This window comes from Sinohyriopsis cumingii, chromosome 4 (genome assembly GCF_028554795.1).
Source record: "Sinohyriopsis cumingii isolate HCF-2022 chromosome 4, ASM2855479v2, whole genome shotgun sequence".
Classification (NCBI taxonomy): Eukaryota; Metazoa; Mollusca; class Bivalvia; order Unionida; family Unionidae; genus Sinohyriopsis; species Sinohyriopsis cumingii.
In genome coordinates this window covers 111,371,025-111,390,799 of record NC_142964.1, presented here as the reverse complement: position 1 = coordinate 111,390,799, position 19,775 = coordinate 111,371,025, and the positions used below count along the sequence as shown (strand labels likewise).

The 19,775-nt window shown below is 33.8% G+C and overlaps 1 protein-coding gene across 3 annotated transcripts in view; it reads left to right on the top strand.

Annotated features, from left to right (window-relative positions):
• The first annotated feature begins 5,440 nt into the window (after positions 1–5,440).
• LOC149801889 (cotranscriptional regulator ARB2A-like) overlaps positions 5,441–19,775 on the top strand; it is a 54,848-nt gene continuing 40,513 nt past the window's right edge. For 2 of the 3 annotated variants that reach the window (XR_016420744.1, XM_089956268.1), the window contains exons 1-2: positions 5,441–5,594; positions 17,651–17,669. Coding sequence is in view for 2 of the 3 variants with exons in the window: in XM_089956268.1 (XP_089812394.1) it covers positions 5,508–5,594; positions 17,651–17,669 (106 nt within the window). In the remaining variant the exon portion in view is untranslated. Of the gene's footprint in view, positions 5,595–13,358; positions 13,467–17,650; positions 17,670–19,775 lie in introns of all 3 variants that reach the window. The other variant, XM_089956269.1, reaches the window with a different exon arrangement.

Below are 19,775 nucleotides of genomic sequence, written 5' to 3'. Positions count from 1 at the left end.
AAAGACGCCACCGAAAGTTCAGAGTGACCAGTCATTACAAATTTTGCCACATGATTAATTGATATAAAAGTTTTCCCCAAGGATTTTCAGTAGTAGGTACCATTGATTAAGATCTTCATACCATTGATTAGGATCTTCATACCATTGATTAGGATCTTCATACCACTGATTAGGATCTTCATACCATTCATTACGATCTTCATACCATTGGTTAGGATCTTCCTACCATTGATTAGGATCTTCCTACCATTGATTAGGATATTCATACCATTGATTTGGATCTTCATACCATTGGTTAGGATCTTCCTACCATTGATTAGGATCTTCCTACCATTGATTAGGATCTTCCTACCATTGATTAGGATATTCATACCATTGATTTGGATCTTCTTACCATTGATTAGGATCTTCCTACCATTGATTAGGATCTTCCTACCATTGATTACGATCTTCATACCATTGATTACGATCTTCATACCATTGGTTAGGATCTTCCTACCATTGATTAGGATCTTCCTACCATTCACTAGGATCTTCATACCATTGATTAGGATCTTCATACCATTGATTAGGTTCTTCATGCCATTGATTAGGATCTTCCTACCATTGATTAGGATCTTCCTACCATTGATTAGGATCTTCCTATCAATGATTAGGATCTTCCTACTATTGATTAGGATCTTCATACCATTGATTAGGATCTTCCTACCATTGGTTAGGATCTTCCTACCATTGATTAGGATCTTCCTATCAATGATTAGGATCTTCCTACTATTGATTAGGATCTTCATACCATTGATTAGGATCTTCCTACCATTGGTTAGGATCTTCCTACCATTGATTAGGACATTCATGCCATTGATTAGGATCTTCCTACTATTGATTAGGATTTTCATACCATTGATTAGGATCTTCCTACCATTGGTTAGGATCTTCCTACCATTGATTAGGACATTCATACCATTGATTAGGATCTTCCTACCATTGATTAGGATCTTCATACCATTGATTAGGATCTTCTTACCATTGATTAGGATCTTCCTAGTATTGATTAGGATCTTCATACCATTGATTAGGATCTTCATACCATTGATTGCGATCTTCATACCATTGGTTAGGATCTTCCTACCATTGATTAGGATCTTCCTACCATTCACTAGGATCTTTATACCATTGATTAGGATCTTCATACCATTGATTAGGTTCTTCATGCCATTGATTAGGATCTTCATACCATTGATTAGGATCTTCCTACCATTGATTAGGATCTTCCTACCATTGATTAGGATCTTCCTATCAATGATTAGGATCTTCCTACTATTGATTAGGATCTTCATACCATTGATTAGGATCTTCCTACCATTGGTTAGGATCTTCCTACCATTGATTAGGACATTCATGCCATTGATTAGGATCTTGCTACTATTGATTAGGATCTTCATACCATTGATTAGGATCTTCTTACCATTGATTAGGATCTTCCTACTATTGATTAGGATCTTCCTATCATTGATTAGGTTCTTCCTACCATTGATTAGGATCTACATACCATTGATTAGGATCTTCTTACCATTGATTAGGATTTTCATACCATTGATTAGGATCTTCATACCAATGATTAGGTTCATGCAAATGGTACTATAACTATAGTACTTCAAAAATTTTATTCTTGGATTATTCTTGTATTATTTTTGGATTTGATTCTGGAAACCGTAAGTTCTCATACTTTTTCATTTTTACAGTAATTTTTTCAGGGAAATAAATTATTTGTTATATTTTACAAAGCTTGTTGTTTTCATTCTTTCTTATGTTACTGTTTATTTGAGCCTAAACACGTAAAATTATAAAGAAGCTACACGCTAAGTACGGACACGAATATACAGCATAACATATGGTTATCTACAGAGCTATCTATGCCATTTCAGCGCTCCTGCTCATGAAATCGACGCATACGTTCTCGGTTCATTTCACGTATCTGATCTGCATGTGGCACTTCTGTAAGAACAGCGACCATCGCATCAAGCGTCCATTCGAAAATTTAGCCTGCGATAGACAGGCAAGGGGTTGGTGGTCGGTCTCCAATATGAACATACGCCCGTATAAGTACCGCTCGAACCGTGATATCCCGAACACGATTCCAAGGCAGTCCTTCTCCGATACGGAGTAGTTCTTCTCGGCATCAGACAATTTCAGACTGCCATACTAGACACGACAACCTCTGGATAGCGCTCAGTGTAATCTACGACCGTTGAAATATACCTATTTCTTTGTGCCGATTTTTTTTTTTATCGATCCGATCAAATCCTTCGCGATGTGTCGAAATGGTTCATCGATAAGTGGTGTACTCCCAAGGGGAAGGGTTCATGATCCGTTTTCGGTGCCATTCTCTGACAATTGTCACAGGTGAGACAGAACCGCTTAACATTTCCTTGGATCCCTGGTCTGTAGAATTCCTTGAGAATACGATCACGCGTCTTGGCAATACCCATGTGTCCTCTCATGAGACTCTCATGCGAGAGTTCAACACTTCATCTCGCTTCTCCCTTGGCACGACGACTTGCTTGAAGTGTTCGTGTCCCTTCCTGGCGTGACGATACAAGATCTCCTTCTTGTATACGAACATCACCGCGCCATTCGGAGTTTCTTTCTCCGTTCCTTCTGCTGCGTATTTATGCAACTGCGTCAGCTTCCTAAATTCGGCCAGACGTACGTTACTGCCCGGTGTGATGGTAACTTCCATCGGCGTCGGTTTCATATGTCAACTCTTGGACCTGGTTTCCACAGCACTCACCAGTATCGGTGTGCATATTTTGGGGTTTGCTTGTGGCAACACATAACAACATCCCGGTATGACGCCATGTGATAGTCCATCCAAGTACGTATCTTCAATTTTCCCCTTCGCGTACGGAATCGATGTCAGTAACAGCCACTGGCAACGAGTCACGCGCGCGGTTCGCGTACTGGACCTCAAATACCTCCCCTGTGTAGTCATCAGGCTTCACATAATTCTTGTCGAAAAGGGCGGGAACGCTACACCCAGTGTCGTACAAGAGAGTGGCACCTTCTCCGTTGACAGTTACGGACGCGAGGTTTGCTTGTTTACAGCTTGCCTCCGGCTCCTTCCTAGCGACGGCATTCACTTGGACCTGCCTGCCCTTGGGACAGTCCTTTGTAATATTTCCCGGGCGCCTGCAGTTGTAGCACGTCGGTGGCCCTCGCCGTCCTGTGAGGCCCGTTTTCGTGGGTGAGGCCTGTCCTGTTCTTTGGGTGCCATCATTACCTGTAGATCCCCCTGCGACCTTTCCGTCGCCCTGACGGTCACGGACAGCCAGCTCTCCCTCAACCACACGGCGTGACTGAGTGGGTCGGGGTCGGTCCGTACCCCCGGAGCCTCCACTCTTCGAGTGTGCCTGCTCGAATCTCTCCGCCATACTGGCGATCTCTTCGAGAGTCCGGTGCTCTCTCTCCGCTAAGAAATACTGTCAACTCGCGACGGTAAGTACGCAGGACACGTATTATTCTGCAAAATCGATCAAATAACTTACTGACCTTTACGAAGCGTTGTCTTTCCTTAGAATCTCCTCTCTAAATTTTACCGCCAAATTACGAGTGGCTCTCTCAGAGTAACCCTATATTGCTCATCAATCTGTCAAGGCGAAACTAAATTTTCGCTTGCTGGTTAGAAGCTATAATTGGGATCGAACTTGTTATCACACCCTCCGTCTCAATTCCGATCGGATGTCTCTTTGATTCGATCCAATCAAACTTAGCGGACAATGTCCTTCTCGCTGTCTGTCCACGTGAGGGCGGATTTAGAATACGCCCCGGTCCCTCGTGGTTCCTCTGATCTTAGGACAAAGCTGTAATGCCTAGGTGGGAAGTTGCTCGATCTAACGCCTGTGCCGAATCAAGATGCCGAATCTTCTCTCTCGTCGCGGTAACTTTGCGTAAGAGATTAACTCTAGCATGCGGCTATGTTCAGACATCAAACATGGCTTTCGTCTAATATCTTAGTTTATGCACGACTTACGAAGTGGGCTGAGCAAACGTGACAATCAGATATGCAAATTGATAAATTGATTGTTTTCTTTCTGAGGTTTCTATTTTTTATTTACATTTATCAAATCAATATAGGATACACTAATAATTTAAACAAGAAATATGGTTTTCATGAAGAAAGTAGTGCACTACAAACACGGTTAGCTTCTTGTAACTTGTAAACTGAACCTGAACTGTCAGGCATTCGCGTACTGGCGTATGGAAATTAACGTGGAATAGAAACTAAGCCAAACGACGAAACAGCAAGAGGTAATTAAAATATTTTAATATCTTGAAAGTTCATCTAAGTCATTATTCTGCTTTAATTAACATTTCTATACACTATACAATTCTCTCTCTCTCTCTCTCTCTTGGACGGTTTGTCTAAACTTTACTATCATTCATTGGTCCAGAGACATCGTCGTTTGACACAAGCGAAAATCCCCAACGCTCGTATTCACATGGATATTCTCCAGTAACTAGCTACGATAATCCGGGGGGGGGGGGGCTACCATTTGGACATTTTATATTTAATAATTAATAATCGATTTTTAGAACATATAATAGGTTTAATAAACAACAACAACAAATCAATAAATACGCTACAGTATGTGTGCATTATAACTGACAAATTTAACATACAGGTCAACTGGCAATTGCAACTATGTATCATTGATATTATGAACACTGTAGATAGATTCCAAGGAAAGCGTAAACATACCTTTATGACGAACCAGATTACTGTAGATTACTTGGTACAAGTTCAGTTTTAATGTTTTCGTCCAGCGCAATTTGTTTTTCTCCCTCACTCCAGATTTTTGCTTATTTTGTCCCTTACGTACGAGAGGGGAGAGGGGAATGGAAAAAAGAAAGGATTTCGATGAAATAGTGTACCATTTTAATTTCGTTTAGAAAACAGCGACTATTAATACTTTTTGTCGTTATTTTCATATGTCATTTATGACTAATCTATGAGTAGAAATTCATCATTGATTTACAGGCCTGCAGTAGAAAGAATGTTTATATATTCGTATTACTGCGCCATCGGCGGATCACAATTTGATATACCAATAATAGTGGTATATCAATTTGCTTTATACCAAGACTTTAAATGCCATGTTAGTTTTAATGTGTGTGTGTGTGTGTGTGTGTGTGTGTGTATATATACTAATCTGGGAACATATGTTTGGTCCATACTGTATATAAAATGCATGTACAGTAATATGTCAAATGTTAATGCAATCAGCTGAGCATTATATTTTGTTTCCTGCTACGGGCATTTCTAAGTTATCGAAGCTCAAATTCGATGAAATGTCATTACTTATTTGAGAGCGCTCACAGTTTTCTCATATTTATTTTAAGCATTTCAAGAACTTGAACTTGCACTTCCGTTTATCAGGCGCTTGGTTTGGGATTTCCCTTGTTTGCGTGACGAAATTAAATTCTTTAATAAGGAAGATTTGGTTTTCATGAGAAGTATCAGCGAATTTTGTATTCATTTTGAACATTATTTAATTCTTCTATTAATTGTAGCTGGTGGTTGCTATACAAATCAGGTTAGTGTACATACAATTAACTGCAGTCCAGATACAGCATGTTTCAAGTAGGCTAATGTTGTTGAATCTTGGGAGCTGTGTCAGATTTATGTAGATTATAATCAGGAAAGTAATTTCACTTACATTTCTTCACTTCGGTTTCGTATTTCTCATCGAATAGGCCAAACTGGGAATGAAAAGTTATCTTCAAACTTTTTGTATTGTTTTAAAACTATAAAACCTGAAAAACCACTCCCATACCTCTTGAATTACACACCGTCCATCCTTTTCACGGAAAATCCCAGCAAAATATCCAGACCTTAACATAGTCCATTCCCATACTTATTCTGCTTGACAAGTTGAAACTTAGGGTCAAGAACTCACAGAGAAATCAGCCATAAATACTGGCCTAAGGTCAGAAACTCAGTTCTGTAATCCAACTATACGTAACTTATGTAAAAGACTTTTAAATCCTTTAGTAGAAACATAGTCTGTATATAGCATGTGTAATTTTTTATTTTATGTTTATTTTCCTGTTTAATCATCATGAATGAAGTAAATCCATGATTAAAGATTCAACACCTTTTAGACCATTATTCCAAGCAGACTTATTAAACACTGCAAAGACATGCAAGGACAGTGCAAAAATGGTACAGAGACATTGTATACTTACATTGTTGGAAACGATTTACAGTTGATACCAAATTTATTAACAATTAAATATATTAGAAATGTTTGCTTTGCATAAGTGTTGATCATCTAATTTTTTATATATATATTTGCACTCAATTTTGTTATGAATTGTGCTAAATATTAAATATATTTTGTCAGAACAATGGAATATGTCTGCAACATTTTATTTCATTTAATAATGATGCAAACAGTTCCTTGTGAGTATTTATCTTTTATTATATTATGTTTTAAGTATTAGAAAAAGAGAAACATTAAAAGACAAAGACATTTTTAAACATTACTTAACTAGAAATTTCCTGTTATTTATGCATGTTTTAGGAAAAGAAATATATATATATATATATATATATATATATATATATATATATATATATATATATATATATATGTTGATAATTGTAGATTTTTAAAATACATTTTTTAAGAATTTCGTTATTGATTTTCAGTTGACAAGGAAGTTACATTTTTCCCCCCAATAATTGTTACTTATAATTTTTTTAGTTTTTATTAACCATGTAAAGTTCTTATCAAAATGTCCAAATATTGTATTTTGGTAAATATTGAAAGAGGAATAAGACAGGCAAAGACAGGGCAAAGATGGTACGTTGATGTTACATACTTACAATACTGGAGAATATTTACCATTGATACAAACTTTATAAAAAATAAATTTATAAGAATTTTAAATGCTTTTTTTTTGTTTAGTAATTAACTGCACAGCGACACAACTAGGTTAACTTAGTCCCAAGGCAATTTGATTAAAGTGATTTTCCAAGGACATGCCGTGGTAGCTAACCCTGGCTGGTCCAATGGTAGGATTTGAACCTGCACCCTTTCATTTGTGAGTCTGGCCTGCTAACCACTGAGCCACATGGCTCGTTTGTTTTGTTTATGTGTTGATCAATCCTTTTTGTAAAAACAAATATCTATTTAACTCAATTATGTTAACATATTGGCAGTACAAGGACAAAAACATTTTAAACATACAATACTGATTATTGATACAAAGATTTACAGTATGCAGCTGGAAAATGCTACTGTAATCTTATTAACACATGTCAACACATGTTAATAATTGCAAGTAGTGGAAATACAAGAACAGCTTCAAAATGTTGTTATAAAATATATGTTAATGCATCTGTCATTATCATTTTTTTCTTTCATTTCTATTGCATTCCCACCACTTTGGTTGCCTAGTGGTTAGAGTGTCTGCATCGGATGCAGAAGGTCATGGGTTCGATTCCTGGCTGAGTCATAGCAAAGACTTAAAAAATGGTACTAACATCTGCCTCACTTGGTGCTCAGCATTAAGAGGTTAGTGTTAGGTCTGGTCGGCCTGGTGCCAGGATAATGGGACTGGGTGGGACATCATGCTACATGTCTGCGGCATGAAGTCCCAGTGCTAGACATCACTATAAGCTGCCACACTGTAGACATTGTAGCGATATGGCTGAAAAATTGTTAAAGTTACATTAAAAATCCAAATCACACACATACTCTATTGCATTCCCAATGTTATATAATGTTTAAATACTGAGCAACACATTTTCTATAGTTTTAAACTTCTCAGTAGTAAACAATTACAGGAAAGAACATTAACAAAAGTTTTATTAAAATCTACAAAAGTGCATACAAACAATTTTTCTTTAATTTAGGAAATCAAATAAAGTGCCATAACACTGAACCTCTGATAATAAATTATATTATTCTAAAAACTGATATATTCTTTTAGAATTAGATTAAATTTTTTAGAATTTGGGTAGGCAGATTACGTAGGTTTATGTTAAATAACATTATTCCCAAAATTGATTTGTACATCTAATTGCAGTTTTTTCCCAGTAACTAAAGCACTTGTACATTATATATGCCAATCATTTAATATATATATATATATATATATATATATATATATATATATATATATATATATATATATATATATATATATATATATAATCAATTTGGGGATTTTTTTATATTTTTAAATTTTATTTACCCTGCGAGGAAGTTTCAGAAAGCTTTGTTGAGGTTTGAATAATTATTAGATATTTTGATTCTATGTTGCTTCGATTTTGTATTTGAAATCTGCACCAGTTCTAGTGAGTCATTGTTTGATACTACTGAAAGATGATACTGTTCAAATAGTTGAAAATTTAATGGACAGTTTTCCTGACTTTTCTTTTGCATTGTACCCATTCATGTATTGACAATAATCTATCAATGTTTAAATATTAAAATTTGTGATAATTATATATTCTTAATAATGATCCTTGAGAGCATAGCTTTCCATATCAAAATATAATTTTGATATTAATAGCCAAGCTTAGAAAAAGTTGATATTTAGATGTCACTTTCTTTTAATTAAATGGTATTTTTACATATACATGTAGACTTTGACAATTATATATATACTATAACTAATGATAGGTTCATTTAGAGTGATTGATTATAGTTTGTTTATAAGTTTGAAAATAATAACATTCACAGTACAACGAAGTACTAATTATAGAAAAATTACCTCAGATGGGGTCCAGATTAGGTAAGTTTTCTGTGAGTACTGGTAGGTCATTATTCTCTAGCCAAGTGACCCACAGATAGGTTTCCACAAGTCGATATTTTCCATGTTACAGCAGCATATCACAAAGAACAGGAATAGTCAAAATTATACTGTGTTACAGCATATCACAAAGAATAGGAATAGTCAAAATTATACTTTGTTACAGCATATCACAAAGAACAGGAATAGTCAAAATTATACTGTGTTACAGCATATCACAAAGAACAGGAATAGTCAAAATTATACTGTGTTACAGCATATCACAAAGAACAGGAATAGTCAAAATTATACTGTGTTACAGCATATCACAAAGAACAGGAATAGTCAAAATTGTACTGTGTTACAGCATATCACAAAGAACAGGAATAGTCAAAATTGTACTGTTACAGCAGAACATAGATTTTTTTCCATTTTTTTCTTGCTTTCAGTGATAAATAATAGTTTTATTTTCTTTCTTGAATCTTCTGATTCTTTCTTACTTTTTGACCAATAATCAAATATCAATAGTTATACATGGTTTTGTTCTTTAATTTAATCCATCTTTTTTAATTAGAGTAATCTCATTGTGAGCTGTTCTAAACAAATCTCTGTATTTTGTCTATGCATATCTTTGTCTCGCATTTGCATGTCTTTGCCCTGTCTTTGCATGTTATTGCAGTCTGTTCTAAAAATCAACACATAGATTTTGTGCAATATCATTTTAATTCATGAGATAAAACATGTATCAGTGTTGTGAAGTTTTCATGTAAGTAAAGTTTTAAAACATCCTTGCTTGTCTTTGCAAGCTTCTGTTTTACCAATACCTACAAAATGTATGTACATGAAAATATATATTCACAAGGAACCTATATAACTTGAATTCAGTCTGATGAAGCAATAAAGCAAAACTGGTCACACATTCTACTTGTTGGTGGTGTTTATTATATATATATATATATATATATATATATATATATATATATATATATATATATATATATATATATATATTCCAGGATTGTCAGTTTAAATTTCTCTGTACTGATTTTAACCTTCTTTTTGCATGTTTTCGCTCATCTTGTCAGTTTTTAGTACAAATCATTCCAAGTAACTGATGGTGTGTTGACAGGAACTGGCAGGAAGAATATTTGAGTTCAGCATAGTTTAGTCCTCTGAAATATGTGAGATTTGATATATAAAAAAAAAGATTTGATTTGATAATGTGTATGTAATAACAATATATCATTGATCAGTGTGCCAATGGAAAAATATTAGAAAGAGTTGTTTCCCTTGCCATTGTCAATGACTGCTGCCATTTTTGGGGGCTATGATATTTTATTTCATACGTTTGCAAATCATATCCGATGTGTAAAACACTGTCATATATTTCAGTACATTGTACCCTTTGGAATCTAAATTCTTTTGTCAGTCACTTTTTGCAATATTTACATTTCAATGTGCTTCCTGTCAGTGACTAACGATACCCGCACAGACACTACCTTTGATGCAGTTCACTAAACTATCTTTAGTCTTGGTGTTTGACTTTATTCTCTAAACTTTTTAAGCAGAAGTGGCAAAAGAAACAGAAATGTTTTTTTTAAATGAATGGTCTGTACTGTGTATATGTCAGATGTAGTATTTAACATTTTTGGGGGGTTGGTAGGAGTTTGGGATTATAAAAGTGTTTCACTCCTGTCTAGTTGACTGATGCTTACCATTACTTCATAATTCCTAATGACAGTGAACTTTTAGGAATGCAATGTTGCTATTGAATACGGTTTTAATTTTCATTCTTTGACAGCTCAAAAAGTTCAGGTCTTTTATGGCTACTGTTTGCTTGTAAAGTGCATAGTTAATGTGTCAATTTTTAATATTTTAAAAATTCTTTCGCTCCATTGCAAAGTACACTGGAATCCAGCCATATATTTTGCTAAAATTAATGTTTCACCTTCAGCACGATGAGTTGATGAGTTGCCAAAGTATGGCCAGACTCTGCTGTACCAGTTGAATATTGTACAACTTTGACTGACTGAAATAGTTGGATCTATTTGATATTCTCTCTTCACTGATCAATTAAAGGTTTGATTTGCCAAAGGCTCTTAGCAAACAGGAATTGTTTAGTAACATGTTTTCAGATAAGATATTTACTTGTTTACAGTCTGACAGGTCAGATGTGACTAGTTGTATGCCATCAGAATAGACCTGACCATCAGTACAGCAGTCTAATGAGTCGAATTCTATCAGTCGCTTCAGTCTGACGAGGCATAGACTTTTATTTCAGACCTTTATGACTTAAACCTACTAGATGGTAAATGAAATTTCATTTTTGACCAGTTAAGCTGTGCTTTCATTAGGATTTTTCACAATTTAGTTGCAAGGCTATATAGCGTCTAACGCAGTTTTCCAGGATGCTAAAATCTGTGTAAATATGTGGATGTTATTAATCTTTGGATGCATGAAAATTGCAGAGTCATCAGTATGCAGTTTTCGTTCTTTATTTATTTTTTTTTTAACTTCTCGTATTTAATTTAATTTTCTTGGGTACAATTCACAAAGCTGCAGATGGACCTGATTTTGGCATAGATGCCATCACAAAACTTGGATCACTTTATGATGGGAAGTTAGGTGTAGTCAAAAGTGAAAGAGCTGAGGATAACTTCTTTCAGTTCAAGGTGTTTGTAAACACTTGCAGGCACATATCTACAGGATGCTTGCTTGGCATTTTGCAGGATGTAATCTGACTCATTTCCAGACTTCTCTGTGTTAGCTGATGTTGTTTTTCTTGTTTTTGTTGTGGTTCTTTTTCTGCACATGATAAACAATACATGGTGACCGGTATACATAGTGGAGGAAGAAACCATGAAAACCTCGGGAAGAACCACCAGCTAATAGGAAGTTATTGGCAAGCTTTCTCATGCATGCACATTGGCAGAGCTCAAGACTGGAGCCCACACAGACAGCAGTGAGATGGCAGTGATCCAAAAAGGTGAGTGGTTTAAACCATTCAGCCATCCGTGGCTGAAGTGTTGCTGGTTTCACCTATAACACTAGTGCAGTATTGCTTAACAATGAAAGAAAAGAACATTTATGGAATTTGTCCCCTTTTTTTCTTCCACCAGCTTCTGGACAAATTTATTAATTCAAAATGGAAGGAAGCTAATTTGCCTGGTTCCTGTGTGGGTCTGGAATTCTGGAAAAGTTCTAAAATTTCTAAATTCCTTTTTCCAGGTCTTGAAAATGTCTTGCAAATTTGAAAAATGACTAAAAAATTGTGAAAAAGCCTTGTGTTTGTTGTTACAACCGTCTTATCCAGAAACCATTAACATGACTGTTCTTTTGCATTTGGAGGAGGTTTTAGTATACAGATTTGGAGCTTTTTGGGAGGTCTGGACATTTTTATTTTTTTGGTCTGGAAAGGTATGGAAAAAGTCTGGCATCTTTTTTAAAATTTGTGGCAGGAACCCTGTTTGATTAAATTAATGAATGTACAATAGAAAATTTAATTTTTTCCCTTAATTCTTTCTAGTTGCACAAAAAATTACTGAATGAGAATTTTTGTAGCTATCAGTTGCCATTGTTTTTAAATCTTTTTTTAATAAATAATACTAAATACATTTAATTCATAATGAATGAGTATTTATTTTGATGACATAACAATACATGCCAAATGTCCTGAATTATTGCACGAGGGAAAAGGTCACATTATTGGGATTCCTATATTTTAAGCTTGGACTTCAACTTATTTGGGAGTGGGAGTCCTGGACTGCAAGTTTTTAAAATACTGGGAACCCTGTTATGTAGGGTTTAATGGCACGTCAGCAAAACTTCAGTTCTAACAATGTGAAGATTAAGAACTACAATAGAACTTGGATAAAAGATAAAGCCTTCCAAATGGATGTAAACATATAGCACTACAGTATTACAGATAAATGGGAAAGATGTCAAAATTATGTAAAAGGTACATCAGATAAAAGATAAAAAGTAATCAGAAAATTCAGATATACAATCTGTCTGTTTATGTATTAAATAAGCAGCATATATATCCTACTTACATTAATTTTATTTTGCATTTTTGCATTATTTTGTTTGCGCAGGATGCAGATTTTGTTTGAATACGTTGTAGAATAATGAACTGCTTGGTAAAAGTATCATTGTTTTTGGACTGGTCAACCATAACAGGCTTCATTGTTTTTGGACTGGTCAACCGTAACAGGCTTCATTGTTTTTGGACTGGTCAACCATAACAGGCTTAGTCAAAATTGTCAAATACAGCCTGGTCAAACCTAATTTAGAGCCCATCAATTGCTACAAGTAGTTGTAACTTCACAAAAGAAGTAGGTATTGCGCTGAATAATGGTAATAATTCTAAGTTTCTTTTTGTCTTGCACTGCAAACTTCAACCTCATTGCACCATTATTTTAAAGTATTCATATATATATATACATATACACAGTTTACAGCTAAGTTTTCTTAATTCATAAAGTTCTTATGTATTTTCATTCTGTTTTATTTATCAACGTTGTCCTTAGCTTACATTTTTGTTTAATAACTATCAGGTCTTCCAGTGATATTATTGGATGGACAACATTGACATATTGTAAACACCTACAATAAATTGGTCATTGTTTTCACACAAAATGGGAGGAATTTGGTCTAAGACGAAGGTATGTTTTGCTAACATGTAAAATCTGTGTAATTACTACTCCATGTAAATCTGTAATTTTCTTATAAATTTAGAATATGCAATATATGTTACTAAAAAAGCATATGTTTGCATTTTACATGATTTGTTTGTAATAAGAAATGAGATTTAATTAACAAGCAAGCAGAAAAAAATGTAAACTACTGTATACTCGATTATAAGTCGAGTCAAACTGCAAACAACAAAGATCCTGATCTGCGGAGGCATAATGTGCTTGCTAATCAGGGTGTATATTGTTTATTCTACTGACTGCTCCTAACAAACTGAACAGACGCGGATCTGCCAGTGATCTGGGACAGTTGGACTTGTCTTATAAGTAAGTATATATTGTATTCATACAAAGGGAGATAATCACTTTAAATACAGAAGCTGTTATTTCAGTACTACCATATATACTCACAAGTCAAGTCCAGCTGCAAACAACATGGACTCTGATCTGCCATTACATAATGTGTTTGCATATCAGGGTCAGTGTGGCTTGTTATCATGTAGAGCTCACACACACACACACACACACACACACACACACACACACACACACACACACACACACACACACACACTTCTGTGTGCATACATGTTCATCTTTCATACGTTGAATCAGCAATGGTCAGTATAATCCACAGATCAGCATATGCCTACACCAGCTTGGTGCATAGGGTTACAAAATTTACACAGCAGATTTACACATTAAAAACAGGTTAGAAACTGACATAGACTGGTTTACATGAAATTCCACCAAACAACCATCCTTAAACACTCTGGAGTAGTTACTGGATGGTGTTTTCTTGGTGGCTATTAAAGTTATTGATTGCTTAGGCAATTTAACTGTGTTGGTTTCAGTTGATATGCTACATAAATATATGTACATACTATACTTTAGCTTTCAAGAGCTATGTGTGAAAACTCAGAGCAAGATAATCTTCCTATTGGAAATTGAACAATGATGTATATATATCAACTAGATAATCTTTCTATTGATAATTGAAAAATGATTACACTTCCTATTGATAATTGAACAGTAATGTATATATATCAGCTAGATAATCTTTCCATTGATAATTGGACAATGATAATGCTTCCTATTGATAATTGAACAATGATGTATATATATCAGCTAGATAATCTTTCTATTGATAATTGAAAAATGATAACGTTTCCTATTGATAATTGAACAGTGATATATGCATCAATGAGATATCTACCTATTGATAATTGAACAGTGATATATGCATCAATGAAATATCTTCCTATTTATAATTGAACAGTGATATATATGCATCAACGAGATATCTTCCTATTGATAATTGAACAGTGATATATGCATCAATGAGATATCTTCCTATTGATAATTGAACAGTGATATATGCATCAATGAGATATCTTCCTATTGATAATTGAACAATGATATATATGCATCAACGAGATATCTTCCTATTGATAATTGAACAGTGATATATGCATCAATGAGATATCTTCCTATTGATAATTGAACAATGATATATATAAATCAGTGATATATCTTCCTATTGATAATAGAACAGTGATGTAGATGTGTCAATGTAAGTTTTGCTCAGCATCTCAACTGTACTGACTGAAGCTATTCTGTTTGTGGCTTTCATGAAATACTGTTTGATTGATTTTAACTTTGTGTTGAGCAGAGAAATTGCTATCCCCAATTTAAGACATTGATGTATGGTGATGGAAAGTATTTTTTATATTATATGCATTTCAGTTGCTAATGATGTGACCTCTACTGTAATGGAATGAATGAATGAATGAAGTCATTACAATTCATAATTACTGTAAACATCAGTTATATTCCTTACATATTTGATAAATTACTTTCTGACTTGTATAAAAAGTTATAAGAAATATGCTGCTTATAATTTTCAGTTCCAAAGTTTGCAGATTTGCAAAATTTGTATTTTAGAATAAGTACACTCTATGAAAATTTAAAGTTTAAAAAGTTATGATTTTTATGAAATCATGCAAGGATGTATGAAAAATTAGAGACATTATGGTATTGATAATTATTTTATCAAGATAAAGTGAAATATGTTGTAAATAATGTGATCTGCTGGATTATAAAATGAATGTCCAGGGTAACATTGTTCTGGAAAGCTGGATTATAAAATGAATATCCAGGGTCACATTGTTCTGGAAAGCTGGATTATAAAGTGAATGTTCAGGGTCACATTGTTCTGGAAAGCTGGATTATAAAATGAATGTCCAGGGTCACATTGTTCTGGAAAGCTGGATTATAAAATGAATGTCCAGGGTCACATTGTTCTGGAAAGCTGGGTTATAAAATGAATGTCCAGGGACACATTGTTCTGGAAAGCTGAATCCAAATATAGAAAACCAGTGAAAACGATATGCTGTCAAAATCTGTTCAGAAGTGGAAACTGGAGGTTTTAGAAGCAGAGATTCTCACTTCAGAGAGCTCTGCTAAAGGACACCATATCAAGGGCACTTGTTCACATTTGATCTTGTTATCAATTCCCATCTATAAGCTTTAATAGTTGTTAAGACTGCAATGTTTACATGTGTAAATGACTTAATTGAATCTCTGTAAATGTGTATAAAATCTGTGACCTTGTATACAGATATGCACATGGCTGTCTGTAACGAAGGATCTACCCATTATATATCTGCTTAAGACAACTGTTTAGGAGGATTCTTATGTTAATTCTTTTTTTAAAGTACAGATAATTTTCACAGAATGTGGCATCACTAGGAAAAATCATCTGGACAAAATTTTTCTTAAACTGCATTATTTACCTATGAAGATCATGTTTATTAATAGGACCTTCAACGATAAACATTTTATTTTAAGAAACATCATTTCAAGTTTGTATGTCACTGCACACTATTTTAATCGTCATTCATCATATAAAAGCACCGCATGCACATACCCTGGCAGTATTTTTGGTTGCATTTAGTTTCATCATGTACATACTGTATATATATATATATATATATATATATATATATATATATATATATATATATATATATATATATATATATATATATATATATCAATATGAAACATTATTAAAGTCCTAGAATGTTTTACCTAAATTGTCATATATATTCAACCATGAATTGTCTAATATATATATATATATATTATATATATATATATATATATATATATATATATATATATATATATATATATATATATATATAGTCAAAGTGCAAATAACACAGATCCTGATCTGCCTTAGCATCATGTGTCTGCAGATCATGCTATATGTTTTTCCTACCGATTACACCTAACAGTCTGCACAGATCCCAATCTTCCAGTGCATTATCATAAAGCAGATCTGGTCCATGCAGTTTGCAGTTGGACTCATAAGCAAGTATAGAGAAATTGTCATATACATGTATATATTCAACCAAGACATGTTTTAGACTGTATCCTATTAAAATTGGTTCCATTACATTTCATCATTTTGATTATTTTATTATATATACGTGTTTTCAGGTGTTAAATGTGTTGCCTTAATCATTTTCCTTGGCAAAATAACTTGTCAGCATGGATACATGATACTTGATATTGTTACAAATGTCCAGTTTTTATTTACATATAAAATAATTGTATTTGTAAGACAATAATGAGACATGAAATTTTTCCTTGGATTTCATTGTGAATGCATGCCTATATGTATTACATTGCATAATAACTATATTTTAAAATGTTTATTATAGTTATAAAGCAGTCATTCTTGGAAATCCAGGGATAATCATAAAAAACCTGCATGTATAATTCAGAACCATTCACATTTGGATGTGTTATACATTTCTAAGTGAATAAAATACTTTATATATAAGTCTGGGTCTGTGCAGTTATCACCAATCAGTATCACAAATAAAATTCTCAGATTAGAGTAAATTTTGTTTGGAGTTGAATTTGACTTGCATGCAAATATATATATGTATATGGTATCATTGATAAAGCAGACTTGAATATATCCATATAGCATGGTACAGTTTACACTATGAGATATTATTTTATACTGTTACAGGTTACATTTTTTTTTTTTTTTCATGTTTATAGTATCAGCAAATGTTTTAAAGTTCTTAGTAGTTTTATGGTAATTGCTGTTATTCATTACTTCTTGTTTTATTTTTCAGAAAATGATTCACGGGGAAGGTAAATTTCCGTGTTATTTATATTGTGATATTTTAATTAATAAATTTGTTAATGTTTAATCATGAGGGCTTTTGTTGATTCTCTGTGCACTGCTGACTTTTTCATTTAATTTATGCAGCTGTTATATTCATTTTATTGAGATTTTGAGTTTTGCTGTCCAGTCAGATGTTAAGTATGGCCAGGAGTGATATTTTATTTTGAAAGACTCATAATTTAACCAGAGTTTGTTTAATTCATTAGGCAGAACAAGATGTCTGTTTATTGTGATGTGGACAATATTTTTCTTTCTTTGAGAAATTTTAATTAGCTCTTAGATCAAAATATAATTTTCAAAATATGGTTTATATTTGTGTGCCTTAATTTTGAGAGAAGAGATATTTTCATGGAGTTTGTGAATTAGATACTTTTAGAGACTGTTACATTTTCTTCACAAATTAATCATTGTTACGGTTCACAACAAGAGAAACATTCCTTGTCGTAGTAAACAGTCCTATATGACAGATCTATAATAGTTGGAGTTATCTCCCTTTTTCACTTGCAGTTTAATCCCACAGTTCAAAGAAGAGACTTGTGATGCATAATTTTCCAAGAGGTTCTGCTTTGTTAGAAGATTCTGATTTTTATTTCAACTGGTCATAGACCAGAAGAGCAATGGACTTTTATCTGCTGTTGATTGTACATTAGCACAAGTTTATTATTCCTGCTCCTTCAATACTTCATTGAGAATTTGCCACAAAATGTTATAAACATATTCATCCCAAGGCCTATTGGGTCCTAAATGAAAAGGTTTCCCCTCAGATATATTCATATTTTTACAATAGAACCTGTCTTGAAAGACCACCCCTTCTGCCAAAAAATAATGGTCTCTCAAGACAGATGGTCTCTCATAACAGGTTGTAGCACTATAATCAGTAAATCTGTGCATGGAGATTCTGGTCTCTCAAACAGGAGGTCTGTCATAGCATTGGTCTCTCAAGACAGGTTTTACTGTATTACTTATACATGTACAGTCATATCAACATTCGGTTTTTATTAAAAAACTGTATGACCTAGTTGGTCTTGTATGAAAATGGTGCTGATCTGAGATCCACATTGGCTGCCATAACAGTATCTGTATTGTTGCTCTTGATGAACATATGGTTGTATTGACGTGGGATTTCGCTACAAGAAATCTTATTCTGTCTATTTGTTGTTGATGAAATTGGTGCCTGTCAGATGTCCGATATGGTGGCCATCTTTAAATTATATTATCAATGCATCACCAGAATGGATGTTCGTATGTACATTAAGTTTGCACAGAAGACTTCTAATGATGCCTAGTTGGTTCAAAATTAAACTGGTGCCAAAATGATTCCCATCTTAGCATCTTTCTATCACTGTTCCTCCTGAACAGATGGTCATATTGAAATCGGCTTTTCACAAAAAGACTTCTAATATGGGTGGACCAAACAATGGTCCTTGCACCCACGACTAGCAAATTTTGTTTTTTGATTATCGGCTGCAATGTGTTTTTGTTTTTTTAACAGTCAAACTACATACTGTTGCCCTACAAAGTAAGATGTCGACCCTGATATTTATGACTGGGATGGGTTGAAGTCAGTTTGAATAGCAATGCTGTGTTCTAGGGTCAGTTGACCTCAGAACTAAAGGCCAGATTTTTCACGAACAGCCCATTTTGACACTATTGCACAGATTGAAGTCTTGTAGCTTGGGTCATACTATGCAAACTTTAGGCAATTTTCCCATACTGAAGTACGTCCAAACATGGTCAAATGGTTGAGATTTTCAAGCCATTTCAGTTGGTTGAAGAGTGATGGTATATTAGGAATGTCGAAGTTGATTAATGTGAACTACTGTTCTTCAATTTTAAAAATTTGGTCAAATGTTATTAGATTTTATTTTGTACTTCATATAAAAGTGAAATGGCATTTAGCAATGCTCTAATCCTTTTTAACACTTTTCTTGAATGTTGAAGAATTTGTAGTATTGGAAGAATAAAAACACATATAGTTCAGATATGGACAGATCTGACGCAGACCAAGCTATACACTGTCAGTGTCCTTTGTTATCCTTGCTTAACATTTTATTTTAGTTTTGGTTTTATAA